Here is a 15,282-nt window from a genome sequence, read left to right as displayed (position 1 = left end):
GCATTTCATTATGAAGCCCACATGTCTCCTAATATTGCATAATGGCTCTTAAGTCATGGGATGGCAAACAAATCTAAGTCAGGCGTCTCGACTTTAAGACTCGCTATATGCTGTTATACCCCGATGGGCTTGCTATTAAGCGTGTGTTAAACCTTTAATGACCTCTTGCAGCAGGGGGGTAATTTTTAAAAAATGTACTCATAGAAAACAGAGCTGGAAGAGGCAAGGGTTGTCAACCCTCTGAACTAGGGTTGTGCTTCGGCTCGGTTTGGCCGCCTCGGCAATCACCGAAGCCAGAGGTGGCCAGCGCCGTGGCACGGATAGGAGGGGCGCTGGCTGGCACACCACCACCGCCCCTCCTCTCCATGGCACTGGCCTTCTACGCACTGCTTCGGGCTTTGGTGATCATCTAGGAAGGCGAACCGAGCCGAAGCGCACAACCCTCCTCTGAACAGTGCAAGAAATTCACAACTATTCTCCCAGTGACCCTTGCTCACCCGAGATTTCCAATTCTGCCCAATGGGACTTCTTCCCATTGGCTACCTCCTCAGCTGACATGATGGTGTAAATTCTGCGAGGATCTGGAGGATCATATTTTTCCTTTGGCATCCCTGTTAGTCTGAAAAATAAGACACATGATTAATAGGACACACGTTTCTCATCAGGAAATGGCCCGCTGAGTTATGTCTCTCAGACGGTCCCATTAGATTGAGCAAGCTAAATATCGACATTTAACCTTGTCAACTACGAGATCCATCTCCAGATGGGCCCAAAGAGAGGTGGTACGGAAAGAGCAAGGCTAGATTTTGAAGTGGCAAAAAGAGTTGAGGGACAGCACATCAAATATACCTCCCTCCAACATGTTAGCATCTAGGGTGAACTTTGATCAAGAAAGCAGAGAAAGGATGAGACCAAACCAGCCTTTCTCAACTTCTTCACCATTGAGAAACCCCTGAAACCTTTTTCACGTTCCGAGAAACCCCAGAACCGGCACGATCGTGCACAATATGGTTGGGAAGGAGAGCTGTGTACATGCCCACCCAGGGGCCCTCCCTCTCCAGGCCCATCACTGACCATTTTGGGAGGGAGGGGCAGGTAGACATGACTATAAATGGTCATATCACCCAAAGTTAAAATATATTAAAAATTAACTCCACCCATTTGGGAAACCCTTCCAGGGCTGTCAAGAAAACCCAGGGTTTCACAAAGCAAGCCTGGACCAAAAGAAAAGAAGCTGATCCTGCGTTGAGCAGGGGGTTGGACTAGATGGCCTGTATGGCCCCTTCCAACTCTATGATTCTAGGACTCTATGATTCTCAGCGGCTACCCAGCAAGTAAAGTTGTCCTATGAATGAGTTCTATATACACCAAAGAGTGTGTTTCCTCTTGCAGTAGCATTTCTATTTTGCAGGAGGACTCAGTGAGCACCACTGATCAAACTGTGGTGTTCCAGATGTCCATGGACGACAATTATGATGAGCCCCAACCAGCGTGCTCATGGTAATTGTAGTCCATGGGCATTTGGAGTGCCACAGTTTAACCACCCCTTTGCTAGAGTAAGAGGCAGCACATGCTACAGCTTTGCAGTAGGGGATCTCTAGTGCGCACAGAACTTGTCCACAGAATCCAAGACCATGTCTCCAAAAAGGGCCACACAAAACGTAATGTATGGCCAGAAGTGATTTAGTGAAACAGTCCACGACAACACCCGAGTACAAGTACAATTCTATAGCAATTCATTTGACATTTCCTCCCCCCACAATGAGAAATAAGTTCTTCCAGGGGAGTTTGTATTTGAAAAGTTTTTCTTGAGGTTCTAAAGGGTTCCGAACATACCAGGGAGAAAGGTACAGCTAGTTTTTTAAAGCACACAGTCATAAATTAAACAGAGGCACTAAAAACTTTAAATACAATCACGAGATTGTTTGCCAGCCTTGTAATTATACTGGCAGATGAGGGTTGCTTTTCTTTAGAACACTGATAAAAATCTTAAAAATGGGGGAAGGTTCTTGTTTTCAAGCTCCTTCACACAACCCCACCCCCTTCCCAGAGCTACTGCAAAGCCCTAAACACAAAATCCCAGATCGTTCTTCCTGGGGGACTCTCTCTCTCACTCACACACCCACACCCCTTCCCATATTGGCCAGTGTGCATAACTTACTAAAACAAGATCTTTAAAAACAGAGATGTTGGACAGGAATTCCTTCAAAGACCCTATCACTCAGCAGCCCAGTTTATCTTCATATTTTGCACCTTTTTGATCTCTATCTCCAGGGAACAATGTGGCTTACAGGTGTACAATGACAGCACTACTTAATGGGAAAAACATGGTCAGATGCCAATACTTTGTTGGGAAATACAACTACCTTGCAGACTGGCTCCCTAAGACAGAATGAGAGAACTTCACAGCCCCTAGCATCTCTCCCATTCTGCATTCTGTTTAACACACACATGTTCACCCAGAAGTAAGGCCCTCTGATTTCAATGCTAATTATTTAACAGCCCCCCCTGCTGTAAGGGGGCCTTAGCAGAGGGACAGCAACTGGGGCTGTAGAATGGGGATCTGAAATCAGAGCTTCCTGGTTGTGCCTCAACTCCTGAGGCTACGAGAGTCGAAGGGAGATGGCATCTATCTCACCTACCCACACTTACACACTGACCAGGATGGTCCAGGCCAGGGGTAGTCAAACTGCGGCCCTCCAGATGTCCATGGACTACAATTCCCAGGAGCCCCCTGCCAGCGTTTGCTGGCAGGGGGCTCCTGGGAATTGTAGTCCATGGACATCTGGAGGGCCGCAGTTTGACTACCCCTGGTCCAAGCTATAGCCTGATCTTGGAAGCCAAGCGGGGTTGACCCTGATTAGTACTCAGATGGAAGACCCCTGAGGCCAGGGTCACAACTCAAGAGACGGGCAATGGCAAACCCATCTCTGAACGTCTCTGCCCCCCTCCCTTTCACTGAACAAAATATTAGTCCTATTTTCAAAATATGTGCATGTTACAATATTCCCAATTAAAGGCTTTGGGGAGCTATATAATTTGTAGCAAGATTTGGTTAAAATGTGTTCATGACATACCCTCACATCTTTATCAACCATTGGACCTTTGTAGTTTGAGAAGACAAAACTATCCTCAAGGCCAGGGACTACCAAGAACCACCGTGAAATGCGAAACCCAAACAATTCCATTCCAATATTTATTTATCCGAAGCATTATTGTGGCCAGGATCAGAGGCACCCAGCTCTAACAGCTTCTGTCATTCTGAACATGTTTTAAAGGCCATTAATTAGAAAATGGGAAAATTTCCACAAGGACAGCTTAGGGAATGTTGCAACCCAAAGCAGGAAGAAGTTATGCTGGCAGAAATCCTCCAATCTTGTTTGCAAATCTACTTTAAGATACGGTCTGAACCAAATCTCACGTCTGAGTTTCTAAGAGCAGCAAGGAAAGAACAAAAGCAGGAACAGAGTGTGGTACACTAACTTCCAGACTTTTCTTTTTGGTTAAGCACTATGTGACTTGAGAAATTTCACAGCTTTTGCATGGCCCAGACAGTGGCCCATCAGGTTCAGTAAAGTGAAACAGACAGTGACCCATCAGGTTCAGTAAAGTTGCCTCTGACCAGTTCTCCAGAGCAGCCTTTTTCAACCTTCTGACCTTGGAGGAGTTCCCTGAAATAAATTTTCAGGCTTCCAGGAGCCCTGGAAGTGATGTCAGCTGGCCACGCCTTCCTGCCCCCCATGTACCGTGTCACTGGGAGTGACATCACTGCTCATGTCAACAGGCAGGCTTAAGGAGGAATGATGGGGGAGGGAGAGACAGGAGGCCTTTTAAGCAGGGAGTAAACATGTAGGCTCTGCCCCCTCCTTGGAGCAGAAATCAAGAGATAATTCATCCTCCAGAAGAGGAGAGCAAAGTAAGTAGCCAGTTCCTTTATCTTGTGGCCAAGTCCATTAAGGCAGGAGGGGAAAGGCCACAGACCCCTGGGGGTCCACAGATGCCGGGTTGGGAATCCTTGTTCCAGATTTTCAGGGCAAAGGTCTGTCAGATCATCCCTTACTTACGCAGTCTAACTTTTTCAGCACTGGCTCCGGCCTGGTGGAATGCTCTTCCAAACAAGGTCATGACCTGTAAAACACAGTTTGTCCCACCAGGCCTATGGTTGAGGCCTAAAATTGTCTCTGACAATACCAGGCCTCCCTACTCAACACATTTAACAACTTCAGATTATCACACATCTGCCGTTTTCAACACCAGAGATTTTAACATCAAGAATGCACTTGACACTTAGTCCCCTCTCCCAACAGAGAGAAGGTGTGGCTGTTTTTTAAACTTAAATTAACTGGACTGATTTTTAAATAATTATATGTATTTTATAGAACGTTGTGGGCTGCCCTGAGCCATTGAGATATCAATATATCAATATATCAATCTGAAAACCTGAAGATAGAATTCCAGGACCAGCAGTCAAAGCAGGTATTCTATTGATTGAGCTGGATATAGGCAGTCTGCGTCCTGGTCAAAAGCACCAATTTCCACCTATTATTTTGCATGGCTCACGTTTTGCCTAGGATGCAAAAACTCCCAGAAGAATCTCCTGTGCAGAATGTAGTCTTTTTGCACTACAGAAAGGTCCAGCTGTTCACGAACACAGTGACAGGAGGCAATCCCCCCCCCCCCCGCTCTTTATTTACTTAATCACTTCTAGCTTGCCTTTCTCCCCAAGGGCATGACAAAATTGAGAAGCAATGCAATAAAGCCACTATAAGGCATACAAAAAACACCAATAGTGATTCTTGTCGTTTTCAGTTCAGTTCAGCATGTTTTAATTTGAAATCTATTTTAGACTAGCTATCTTGAAAATCAGACAAATGGCATGGTATAATTAAAAACAAACAAACAAAACCCTGACTGTTGCAAACAGTTTTCTAGCAGCGACTCAAATTCATTTTCTGTTCAGGTTGTTGTTGTTGTTAGGTGCGAAGTTGTGTCCGACCCATCGCGACCCCATGGACAATGATCCTCTAGGTCTTCCTGTCCTCTACCATTCCTCAAAGTCCATTTAAGCTTGCACCAAGGTGCTTCAGTGACTCCATCCAGCCACCTCATTCTCTGTCGTCCCCTTCTTCTTTTGCCCTCGATCGCTCCCAGCATTAGGCTCTTCTCCAGGGAGTCCTTCCTTCTTATGAAGTGGCCAAAGTATTTGAGTTTGTTCATGTAGATTTGCACAAAGAAATTAAATTAATCTTCATTTTGATTAATGGCTTCTTCACATAAAAAGATAAATTCAAGACACTATGGACACTATGGACAGTCAATTCTGTGATCCCTGGTCCCAAAGAAGTACGTTGGACCTCAACAAGGGCCAGAGCCTTCTCAGTCCTGGTCCCCACCTGGTGGAATGAGCTCATTAAAATATCAGGGCCCTACCTGAAGTCCCACAGTTCCGCAGGGCCTGCAAGAGGGATCTCTTCCGCCAGGCATTTGCTTGAGGCCAACCAACCCAAAAACATCCACTGGTTCCCCCCTTAGACCCCTCCTTCCAGGACTGAACAACCTGACCCACCCAAGGATTTTGTCAATGCTCCTGTTAAAATATTGTTCTGGTTGATATGTTACATTATGATTGTTATAATGTTCTATGTAATTACCCCATGATGTTCTACGCAATCCGCCCAGAGCTGTATGAAAGGGCGGTATAAAAATCTAAATAAATAAATAGTTGCTGCAACTAGGAATTCACCACTTACATATACCTTCCGCCTTAAATGAGTCACAAGAAACATTTCCATTCCCTTTCTCACATAAGCAACAACAAAACAAAGCAGACAACTACGCAACACTGCAAAAAAGATACGCACTGTCAATCGCCCAGTGAATTTTTATGGGACTATAAGCATGCAGCGAAATAGCTTCAGCCTTTCCGGCTATTGTTTTGTCCCTGTGTACATACAAACCTGAACAAAATAGAATATGAAAGCTATGAATTGTTTTGTGAACACACACATCAGCCTGTTGAGAGCAGAAACGAGGTGGCAAATTTGGTTGGATGCCCAGTGATATACTAAAGAACCCAAAGACTGTGTCTAAAGAACATTTAGATCAGGATTTCTCAACCAGGGTTTCTTGATGGTACTGGAAGGGTTTCCAGAATCGGTTAATGTTTCTTAAACATTTATTGGGCGATATGACCCTATACAGTCATGTCAGCCCCCTCCCAAGATGGCCAATGATGGGCCTAGAGGGGGTGGGAAGGATGGTAAAAGCACCGAGAAAGGCTTGTTTAGATCTAAAAAAATCCCACTTTCAATGCAGTCAGATGCCTGCTTCCCCAAGAAAGAGGTACCACTTATGTAAATCAATGTTCACTTCTTCAGATACTGAAGTAGTATCTGAAAACTCAAACTCTGTTACAGATTTTGTTAGTCTTTAAGGTGCTGCAAGACGCTTGCTCATTTCTTAGGGCTGATCCTGCGTTGAGCAGGGGGCTGGACTAGATGGCCTGTATGGCCCCTTCCAACTCTATGATTCTATGGCCTGTATGGCCCCCTCCAACTCTATGATTCTATTCTATTCTAATGCCACAGACAGACTACCCATCTTGATCCATTTATGTAAAGGTCTGAGTTACAGTGACATGTTTTCCTAACAGGCCCAGCTGCGATTTACGCTGGCAGAAGCTGCATTCCAGGAGTCAACAGCGAGAGATATTTTGAGGCCGCTAACTGGTGTAAACACCTGCTGAATATAAACGCTGGAGCACAAACAAGACATGTGAACTCAAAGTAAGTAGAGGTATGGTTTGTGATGGTTCTTTATGGGGGGGGGGTAGAAGTAGCTCTACTATTCTGTTCGAAAACAGGCTTAGCGTTCTCACCCGTTCAGACAGACTGGAGTAGCGGCAAACCGCCTTGCCTGCTATTCAGTCATCTGACTCAACTCTGCCTACGCAACTAAGAGGCCTGTGCAATTAAGCCCTCTCTGCACCACAAAAGGCAGGCAAACAGAATAGGTGCCAGATATCCAGGCCCCATGCAAGCACTATATCAGGGGGATAAAAAGAAAATAGTGACAGGTACAATCTTGACCCCCCCCCCACCCCATTGGGCACGCTGTTTGAACAACTACCATAGGGAGACGGGTGTTGCAGAAACAAAGCCATTTTGGTGTCGCTCTATAACAGGGGTAGTCAACCTGTGTCCTCCAGATGTTCATGGACTACAATTCCCACGAGCCCCTGCCAGCAAACACTGGCAGGGGCTCATGGGAATTATAGTCCATGAACATCTGGAGGACCACAGGTTGACTACCCCTGCTCTATAATACATGGGTCCCCTTGGATGCTTTGTGAAGTTGTAAAGCTTCAACGTTCCACCTGCAATTAGCAGCAAGATAAGAACAAAAAGCCAAAAGGTTATTTCTTGGGAATGTCTTGTCGACCTCCAAGACAATTTGCTTAGGGTAGAAATGCCTTTTCCCAGACTGCGAACATGAGGTATGCGACTCCTAACCACCAGACCTGACTCAACACCCAGCCTGACAAGAAGAGACTTCAGAGGGTTTCTTTTTGGGCAAAGGGACTTCAGATTGTATATCTGCACGACATCCCATAATAAAAATCCAGCTTTCTAGTAGGATCTGCTAAAGCAGCGGTTCTCAGCCTGGGGGTCGATCAGCCCTTTTCCCAGGGGTTGTGGAATCTGCGCCTGGGTTTTTGTTTTGCAGGCGGAGTTACGAAGACCAAATGCCAGACCCATTTCTAAAGCTTCCCCAGAGGCTGATCTTAGCTGGACCCTTTGTGTCGCTGAGACCGCCACCCCACTGCCGGACCCTTTCGGTTGCCGTGGCGCCGGCTTTGGAGACCCAAAGGGGGTTATGACATTAGGAAGGTGGAGAACCACTGTGCTAAAGTCTAGACCAGTGGTCCCCAACCTTTTTGAGGCTGGGGACCGGCAGGGCAACTGCCCGCCTGCGCATGCGCCCCCGCGTGGTTAAATCGCGCATGTGCGAAAGTGGCGCATATGCGTGATTTCGGCCGCACATGACGCGGCCCTGATTCCCTCTCCCCCCTCCCGCAGTAAGAAGCTTGCGGCCCGGGAAGTTTTTTACTGCGGGGGGGGGGCGGGGGGGAGCTGCGGCCAGGCGCCATGGCTTTTGCGGCCCGACACCGGGCCGCGGCCCGCGGGTTGGGGACCACTGGTCTAGACCACAGATGGACAACATACAGACCGGAGTGCAAATCATAGCATATTATATGACCTGGCAACCCACTGCTTACCTGCCCAGTAACGTGATCTTTTCACCCATAACATGACACGAGTTTCTTTGAGAGATGGTCAACATGGGGGTTTTAGAATGTTGTAACCCGCCACGAGCTGCAAGGGAGTGGCGGGCAATAAATCGAATAATAACAACAACAACAACAACAACAACAACAACAACAACAACAACAACAACAACAACAACAACAACAACAACAACAACAACAACAACAACAACAACAACAACAACAACAACAACAGTGATTCTGGATTATTAGTTGCTACTAACAAAATGTTGTGTATGCCATGTGGAAAGGAAAAAACTTCCATGTTGGCCAGCCTGCGGCACACAGGTTTCACAAATATCATGGTGAATGGATTGTCTAGACAAGAAGACCTGGCGGGTTATTTATAGTTTGCGCCTCTCTCACTGAGGCTCAAGGGGGATTATATGGTGTAAGTCAAATACAGTCAACAGGATGGGACATCCAATGAACAGTTTGGACTATGGAAATCTGAATACAGAAATCTCAACACAGCTGAAACAAAGCAAGAGCTTTTAAACATGGTATGTTAAGAACTGGAAAAACTACTTAGTTTGGTGCATATTTACAGTGATCACAGGTAGCAAGGTGTATCAAGACAGCACATGGCAGGTATCACCATTCAATCATATATATTGTCTTGAATATAGAATTAAAATTGCCTTGCCCAGCTTGCCTGACCAGTACTCTTTTGCTTATTGCATTGTCCTGGGCAGTATGAATAATAGAATTGTAGAATAGTAGAGTGGGAAGGGACCTCCTGGGTCATCTAGTCCAACCCCCTGCACTATGCAGGACACTCACAACTCTATCGCTCATCCACTGTCACCTGCCACCCCCTTGAGCCTTCACAGAATCAGCCTCTTTGTCAGATGGCTCTCCAGCATCTGTTTAAAAATTTCCAGAGATGGAGAACCTACCACCTCCCGAGGAAGCCTGTTCCACTGAGAAACCACTCTGTCAGGAACTTCTTCCGGATGTTTGGACGGAATTTCTTTTGAATTAATTTCATTCCACTGGTTCTGGTCCATCCCTCCAGGGCAAGAGAGAACAACTCTGCTCCTTCCTCTATATGGCACCCTTTTAAAGGCTGAATAGTCTAAGTTGCAATGTTATTTACAGGAATTAACGCCCACTCACCCCCAACCCTGAGAAACCTGCAAAGTTTTCATCCATGCAAAGTTTTCTCACAGAAAACACTAGTTAATGCCTTGAACAGGGCCTAACAACTCCATTGAAATTTATTTAGTTAGTCTTTCTGGCTGAGACTCAAGGCAAATTATATACTGTAAATCCAGATCATGTTTACAAGGATGAGACTAACAAGGTATATCAAGACATCACACTGTAGTAATTATAATTCAGTTATATAAAATGTCTGGAATATAGAATTAAAGTAATCTCCCTAGCCTGTCTGACCAGTAACGTTTCTGCTTATTGCAAATTCCTAGGCAGTATGAACTAGTCTTTGCTAGAATGTTATTTAAGTCAAATACAATCAACAGGATGGGACATATAATGAATAAGAACCACAGGATTTAGACTACAGAAACTTGAAAACAAATATCAGCAGAGATGAAACAATGCATGAGCTTTTCAAGCATGATGTTATTTATTATTATTTATTTGATTTATTACCAGCCACTTCCATACAATGGCTCGTGGCGGGTTACAAGGTCCTCATTAAAAATCCCATTAAAACCCACATTAAAAGGACACAAAAGAAGAACAGTAGGTTTTTATATGCCGCTTTTCTCTACCCAAAGGAGTCTCAAAGCGGCTTACATTCGCCTTCCCTTTCCTCTCCCCACAACAGGCACCCTGTGAGGTGGGTGTGGCTGAGAGAGCCCTGATATTACTGAAGGAGAAGAGTTGGCTCTTATATGCCGCATTTCTCTATCCGAAGGAGTCTCAAAGCGGCTTACATTCGCCTTCCCTTTCCTCTCCCCGCAACAGACACCCTGTGAGGTGGATGAGGCTGAGAGAGCCCTGATATTACTGAAGAAGAAGAAGAGTTGGCTCTTATATGCCGCTTTTCCCTATCCGAAGGAGGCTCAAAGCGGCTTACAGTCACCTTCCCTTTCCTCTCCCCACAACAGACACCCTGTGAGGTGGGTGAGGCTGAGAGAGCCCTGATATCACTGCTCGGTCAGAACAGCTTTATCAGCGCCATGGCGATCCCAAACAGCTGGCTGCATGTGGGGGACTGCAGAATCAAACCCGGCTCACCAGATTAGAAGATTGCCAGGTTATTCCATACTGATGGAATATAAAATACAAAGCAACAGGTGAAAAATAAAACAAGCCCTGCACCCAAGACTGATACCCAAGACTATGGGGAGGAGAGAGGGCCTAGCTGGCAACGCCCAGGTGCTAACACCAGCCCTGGCAGAAGTGTATGTGTGATCTTCCTTACCGCTCTGGCCTCAACCAAAGACCTGGCGGAAGAGCTCCGTTTTGCAGGCCCTGTGGAATGTAGAAAGCTCCCACAGGGCCCACAGCTCACCTGGGAGCTCATTCTACCAGGTCAGGGCCAGGATTGAAAAGGCCCTGGTCCTGGTCGAGGCCAGGCATGACTCTCGGGCCGGGAATCACCAACAAATCAGTGCCTGCAGAGTGTAAAGCCCTGAAAGGGGGGGGGGGTCATATACATTGCGATGTATACACTATCTAGTCCAGAGCATACTTACAGTGGTATTGACATACCATATTGTAGTAACTACAATCCTGTTATATACAGTAATGTCTTGAACATGACATTAAAGCTGCAGATTCAAATACTAAAATGCAGAGAAATCAACAAATAAATACAAATGGCACCATGTAGTTTAATAAGGAATGCTTAGCATCTGCAGGTCTGTAAGCAGTTTCATTTGATTTCCTTCAGAAGGCAAAACATTACTTTGTGTAATCTGCCTGTTACCTAAAATAGATTTGTCTCCTGAATATATGATGGGGGAATTAGTGATTCTTGCTGAGCAAGCGGGGTAATTAGCAAGATTATACCACACACACACACACACATATGACCCATGAAGGCCCTAATTTTAGGTGTGCCTCGATGGTTAAAAGGTTGAAAAAGGCTGCAGGAGAGCAAGTAAGGCCTATATCTGGCATGCAAACATGCCTAAGGAACCTCCCTGGATCAGCCATTTTTGGCTAAGGTGTACTAGAAATATTACTATGAGAGGTGGTTCACAGACACAGGTTTATAGACCACCAGTGTAAACCCCTCTGTGGCTCTGGATTAACCCTGAGTTGGGAAACCATGAGTTAGATAGGCACCAAGAGGGTGAGATTCTGCCTCTGCTGTCACCTTTATTTAATTAATTTATTTAAGATACTTCTATGCTGCTTCTTCAGAGTCCCCCTTGAAGTGGCTTACAATTAAAACTTTTGCAGATTAAAAACATGAGCCACTGGACTTAAAAAAAAAAGGTATCCCTAGAACATAAGCCGACCATTTTAAAGCCCTTGTAAATCCAAATAAGTTATTAGCCTGCAAGCATTTTGTAATAATTCAGATACTGTCACGTACTTATGTTAGTCATCTGCAGACAAAAAGAAAAGAACAAGTTTATAAAAGTTGCTTGGCAGGATTGCCTGATGGCAATTCTTTTGCTGAACACACACAAAACAAGAAAACATCTAGATATGTTGTCATCTTCAAACAAACTCAAGCTAGTGATGAGAAATCTAAACCAAACTTTGCATAGTCAAAACCTGAGAACTGTGCTAGCCAAAAGGGTAGATGTACAGAGTCCTCCAGCACCTTATTTATTTAGCCATACCGTGCCTTCCATAAACTTTGTTAAAGGTTTCCAAAACTGAAGGAGGATTCAGGGAAAGGCATGCATAAATGGAAAATTCTAACCCTGTGGAGACTGGATGTAACGCTAATTCTCGACTCTCAGGAATAGCTGCAATCAAATGTTTCAAATATCCAACCACATCAAAAATATGAAAACAGATCCAGCCAATGAAACCAAAATTTCATTGCTCTAAATGCATGTTGCACCAAGAATTTTTCTGGATACATCTGTGGATCACGATCGAAACTAGAAATTTATTGTATTTTTGTAAGTATCATAACCTAAGAGAAAAACTGGCAAAACCCCTTCCTGGTCATCTGCCTATATTTTGGTCTGTTCCAAACAGTCATCAAAACTCCCCTACGCACATAGTGTACTGGATCTCAGCCATACGGCTGAAATATGTTCTCTGGGAAAAGGACAAACAGTTTCTGTCTTTGGAAATATCCCCCTACTCTGGACCTTCCCCTGCTCTATACTCTGGAGGGGCTCCTTGGATTCAACGCTGAAAAAAAGGTTTAAACAGACTAGTCCTCAAAGATAAGGAGAGTAACTGCAAAGCCACGTGGTAAATCTGCAAGTTAAATCAAGAGCTGTAAGGCAAGAAGTCACATACACAGGACGGCCAGCTGGCCTATAAATCAAGCCAGCAAGGGCCGTCAACAACAGGTTGCATCACCTGGCATGTTCGGTTTCAAAGACATCGAGTACGGGTGTAAATTCAATTCCAGCACAGAAAGTTGTGCAAGGCTGTCTCCCAAATTGACAGAAACAGGGGTTATGCCTCAACTGTGCGGAGACACAGTTCAAATCCCTGCAGTTGTAGAAATGCAGTTTGGACAACTGTTTTAACTTTCTATGAATTAAAAAAAAAAAAAAGATTCAAAGCAGACTGGCTGCTAGGTTTCTCAAAAACAAGCAGATGAAGTATAGGGTTACAACAATTGGATATTTGCCTCCTCTACCAACTGGTCTTCAGGCTGTGGTTGAAGCCCCGCACTGAATAAGTCAGCCATTTACTTGTTTGTCCTTAAGTGAAATGGTAAAGTAGAAAAGAATTGATGTGGTACAGTGGTTAGAAAAACTGGCTAGTAGGGTTGGGTGCTTTGGCGCTTGAAGTGGCTGGTCGCTCCTGACGCAGCCAGCACTGCACCGTGAGGGGGGGGGTGAGGGGAGGCGCAGGTGTTGGGAGTGACCGGCCGTTTCAGGCGCCAAAGCACCCAACCCTAAAGGTAAAGGTATCCCCTGTGCAAGCTAAAGGTAAAGGTATCCCCTGTGCAAGCACCGGGTCATATCTGACCCTTGGGGTGATGCCCTCTAGCGTTTTCATGGCAGACTCAATACGGGGTGGTTTGCCAGTGCCTTCCCCAGTCATTACCGTTTACCCCCCAGCAAGCTGGGTCCTCTTGTGGCGCAGAGTGGTAAGGCAGCCGTCTGAAAGCTTTGCCCATAAGGCTGGGAGTTCAATCCCAGCAGCCGGCTCAAGGTTGACTCAGCCTTCCATCCTTCCGAGGTCGGTAAAATGAGTACCCAGCTTGCTGGGGGGTAAACGGTAATGACTGGGGAAGGCACTGGCAAACCACCCCGTATTGAGTCTGCCATGAAAACGCTGGAGGGCGTCACCCCAAGGGTCAGACATGACTCGGTGCTTGCACAGGGGATACCTTTACCTTTACCTTTAAGCTGGGTCCTCATTTGACCGACCTCGGAAGGATGGAAGTCAACTTTGAGCCGGCTGCTGGGATTGAACTCCCAGCCTCATGGGCAGAGCTTTCAGACTGCATGTCTGCTGCCTTACCACTCTGCACCACCACAGCTAATATGGGTGTAGCAGTTGGACCGGGACCCATGAGATCTGGATGAACTCTCCACTTAGAGAAGGCATTTAAAGCAGTGGTCCTCAGCCTTCCTAATGCCGTGACCCTTTAATACACTTTTGTGTTGTGGTGACCCCCAACCATAAAATTATGCAAGTGTTCCTCCACAGAAATTAAACCGAAACTGACCAATGCTGTGATGATCCATGATTCAGGATTGTATATAAAGGTTTTTATGGGGTTTCTCAATTCAGTTCTGCCTCTTGTCCCACCATGCCCATCTCGCTCTTTTACGCTGCTCCAGTCAGACTAACGCGCTATCTCAATCTACCCCACAAGGCCGTTGTGTAGATGGGGTCCCCGCCTCCCCCAAACTGCTTGCCCTGCCGTGACCCCTGTACGAAAGGCTCATTCGACTCCCAAAGGGGTCCTGACCCCCAGGTTGAGAACTGATTTAAAAGAACTGAGAGGCCATTGAATGCTTTCTGTGTTCACCACCACTTGTAAAGGGCACTTACATTTTAAAGGGACCACATTCCCTTTGAAGTTTAAATATCTTTCCCCCATGGGGACCATTGACTATAATGGTCTCCACAGACTTTAATGGAGCAAAAAGAAAAAAGAAAAAACACAACCAAACCTGACTTTCCCAAATATTTACTGAATCTGAATAGGATACCAATATTGGGATTCAGGAATATACCCAACCCCCAAAAGGCCCTCCCCACATCCTTCTTTTTCTTTCTTTCCCACACTCTTAGTTCTAACCAGAGCTTGGGAGGAGAGGGTGGTATATTTTTTTAAAAAGAGAAATATAAACAAACATACAGAAGGGACTGTGTACCATTTGTTTACAAAGATTTTTAAGGAATTAAGGCAGCCTTGAAACCCAACCGGTTTGCTCAAAGAAAGTGGCATTTTAAACAGGCAGTTTATCATATCCCAAGGCAAAACCACCATGACTGCATCATATTTGCATCACTGAAAACCTGCAATGCAATCGAGATTAAAAAAAAAGTTTTATAAAACCTATAGGCAGAAAAACAAGATCAATCTTATTACATCGTATATAGCAGATTGAAAAGGCAGGACCTAAACAAGTGTCACATGATAGCAACTAGACAGCACAAGTGCGCAATAATTCATACTGCACAGTCATAAATCCATTCGGGAACTCTGATCTGATCCAAAAAGCCTGCATGTAAACAGGTTCTAACTTGCCTCAGACTCTTTACATGGCACCTCACTCTCCCAGCCTGCCCAACCATCTCAGCTCCGTTGAGCAAAACACAGCAGAAGTGTCATAGCTTGCATGTTTCAAGTGTACTCAATTATGACTTTAAAGCCT

The 15,282-nt window shown here is 45.4% G+C and overlaps 1 protein-coding gene across 5 annotated transcripts in view; it reads right to left on the bottom strand.

Moving 5' to 3' along the window:
* The window catches only part of CNOT6L (CCR4-NOT transcription complex subunit 6 like), a 51,600-nt gene that overhangs the window by 23,281 nt on the left and 13,037 nt on the right, over nt 1–15,282 (bottom strand). For all 5 annotated transcript variants that reach the window (XM_077301096.1, XM_077301095.1, XM_077301097.1 and 2 more), the window contains one exon: nt 498–619. In XM_077301096.1, coding sequence (XP_077157211.1) covers nt 498–609 — 112 coding nt within the window. In that variant the 5' untranslated portion in view covers nt 610–619. Of the gene's footprint in view, nt 1–497; nt 620–15,282 lie in introns of those variants that run through there.

This window comes from Paroedura picta, chromosome 10 (genome assembly GCF_049243985.1).
Source record: "Paroedura picta isolate Pp20150507F chromosome 10, Ppicta_v3.0, whole genome shotgun sequence".
In the NCBI taxonomy this organism is placed as follows: Eukaryota; Metazoa; Chordata; class Lepidosauria; order Squamata; family Gekkonidae; genus Paroedura; species Paroedura picta.
The sequence above is the reverse complement of the archived record's forward strand: the minus strand, read 5'-3'. Positions and strand labels throughout refer to the sequence as shown.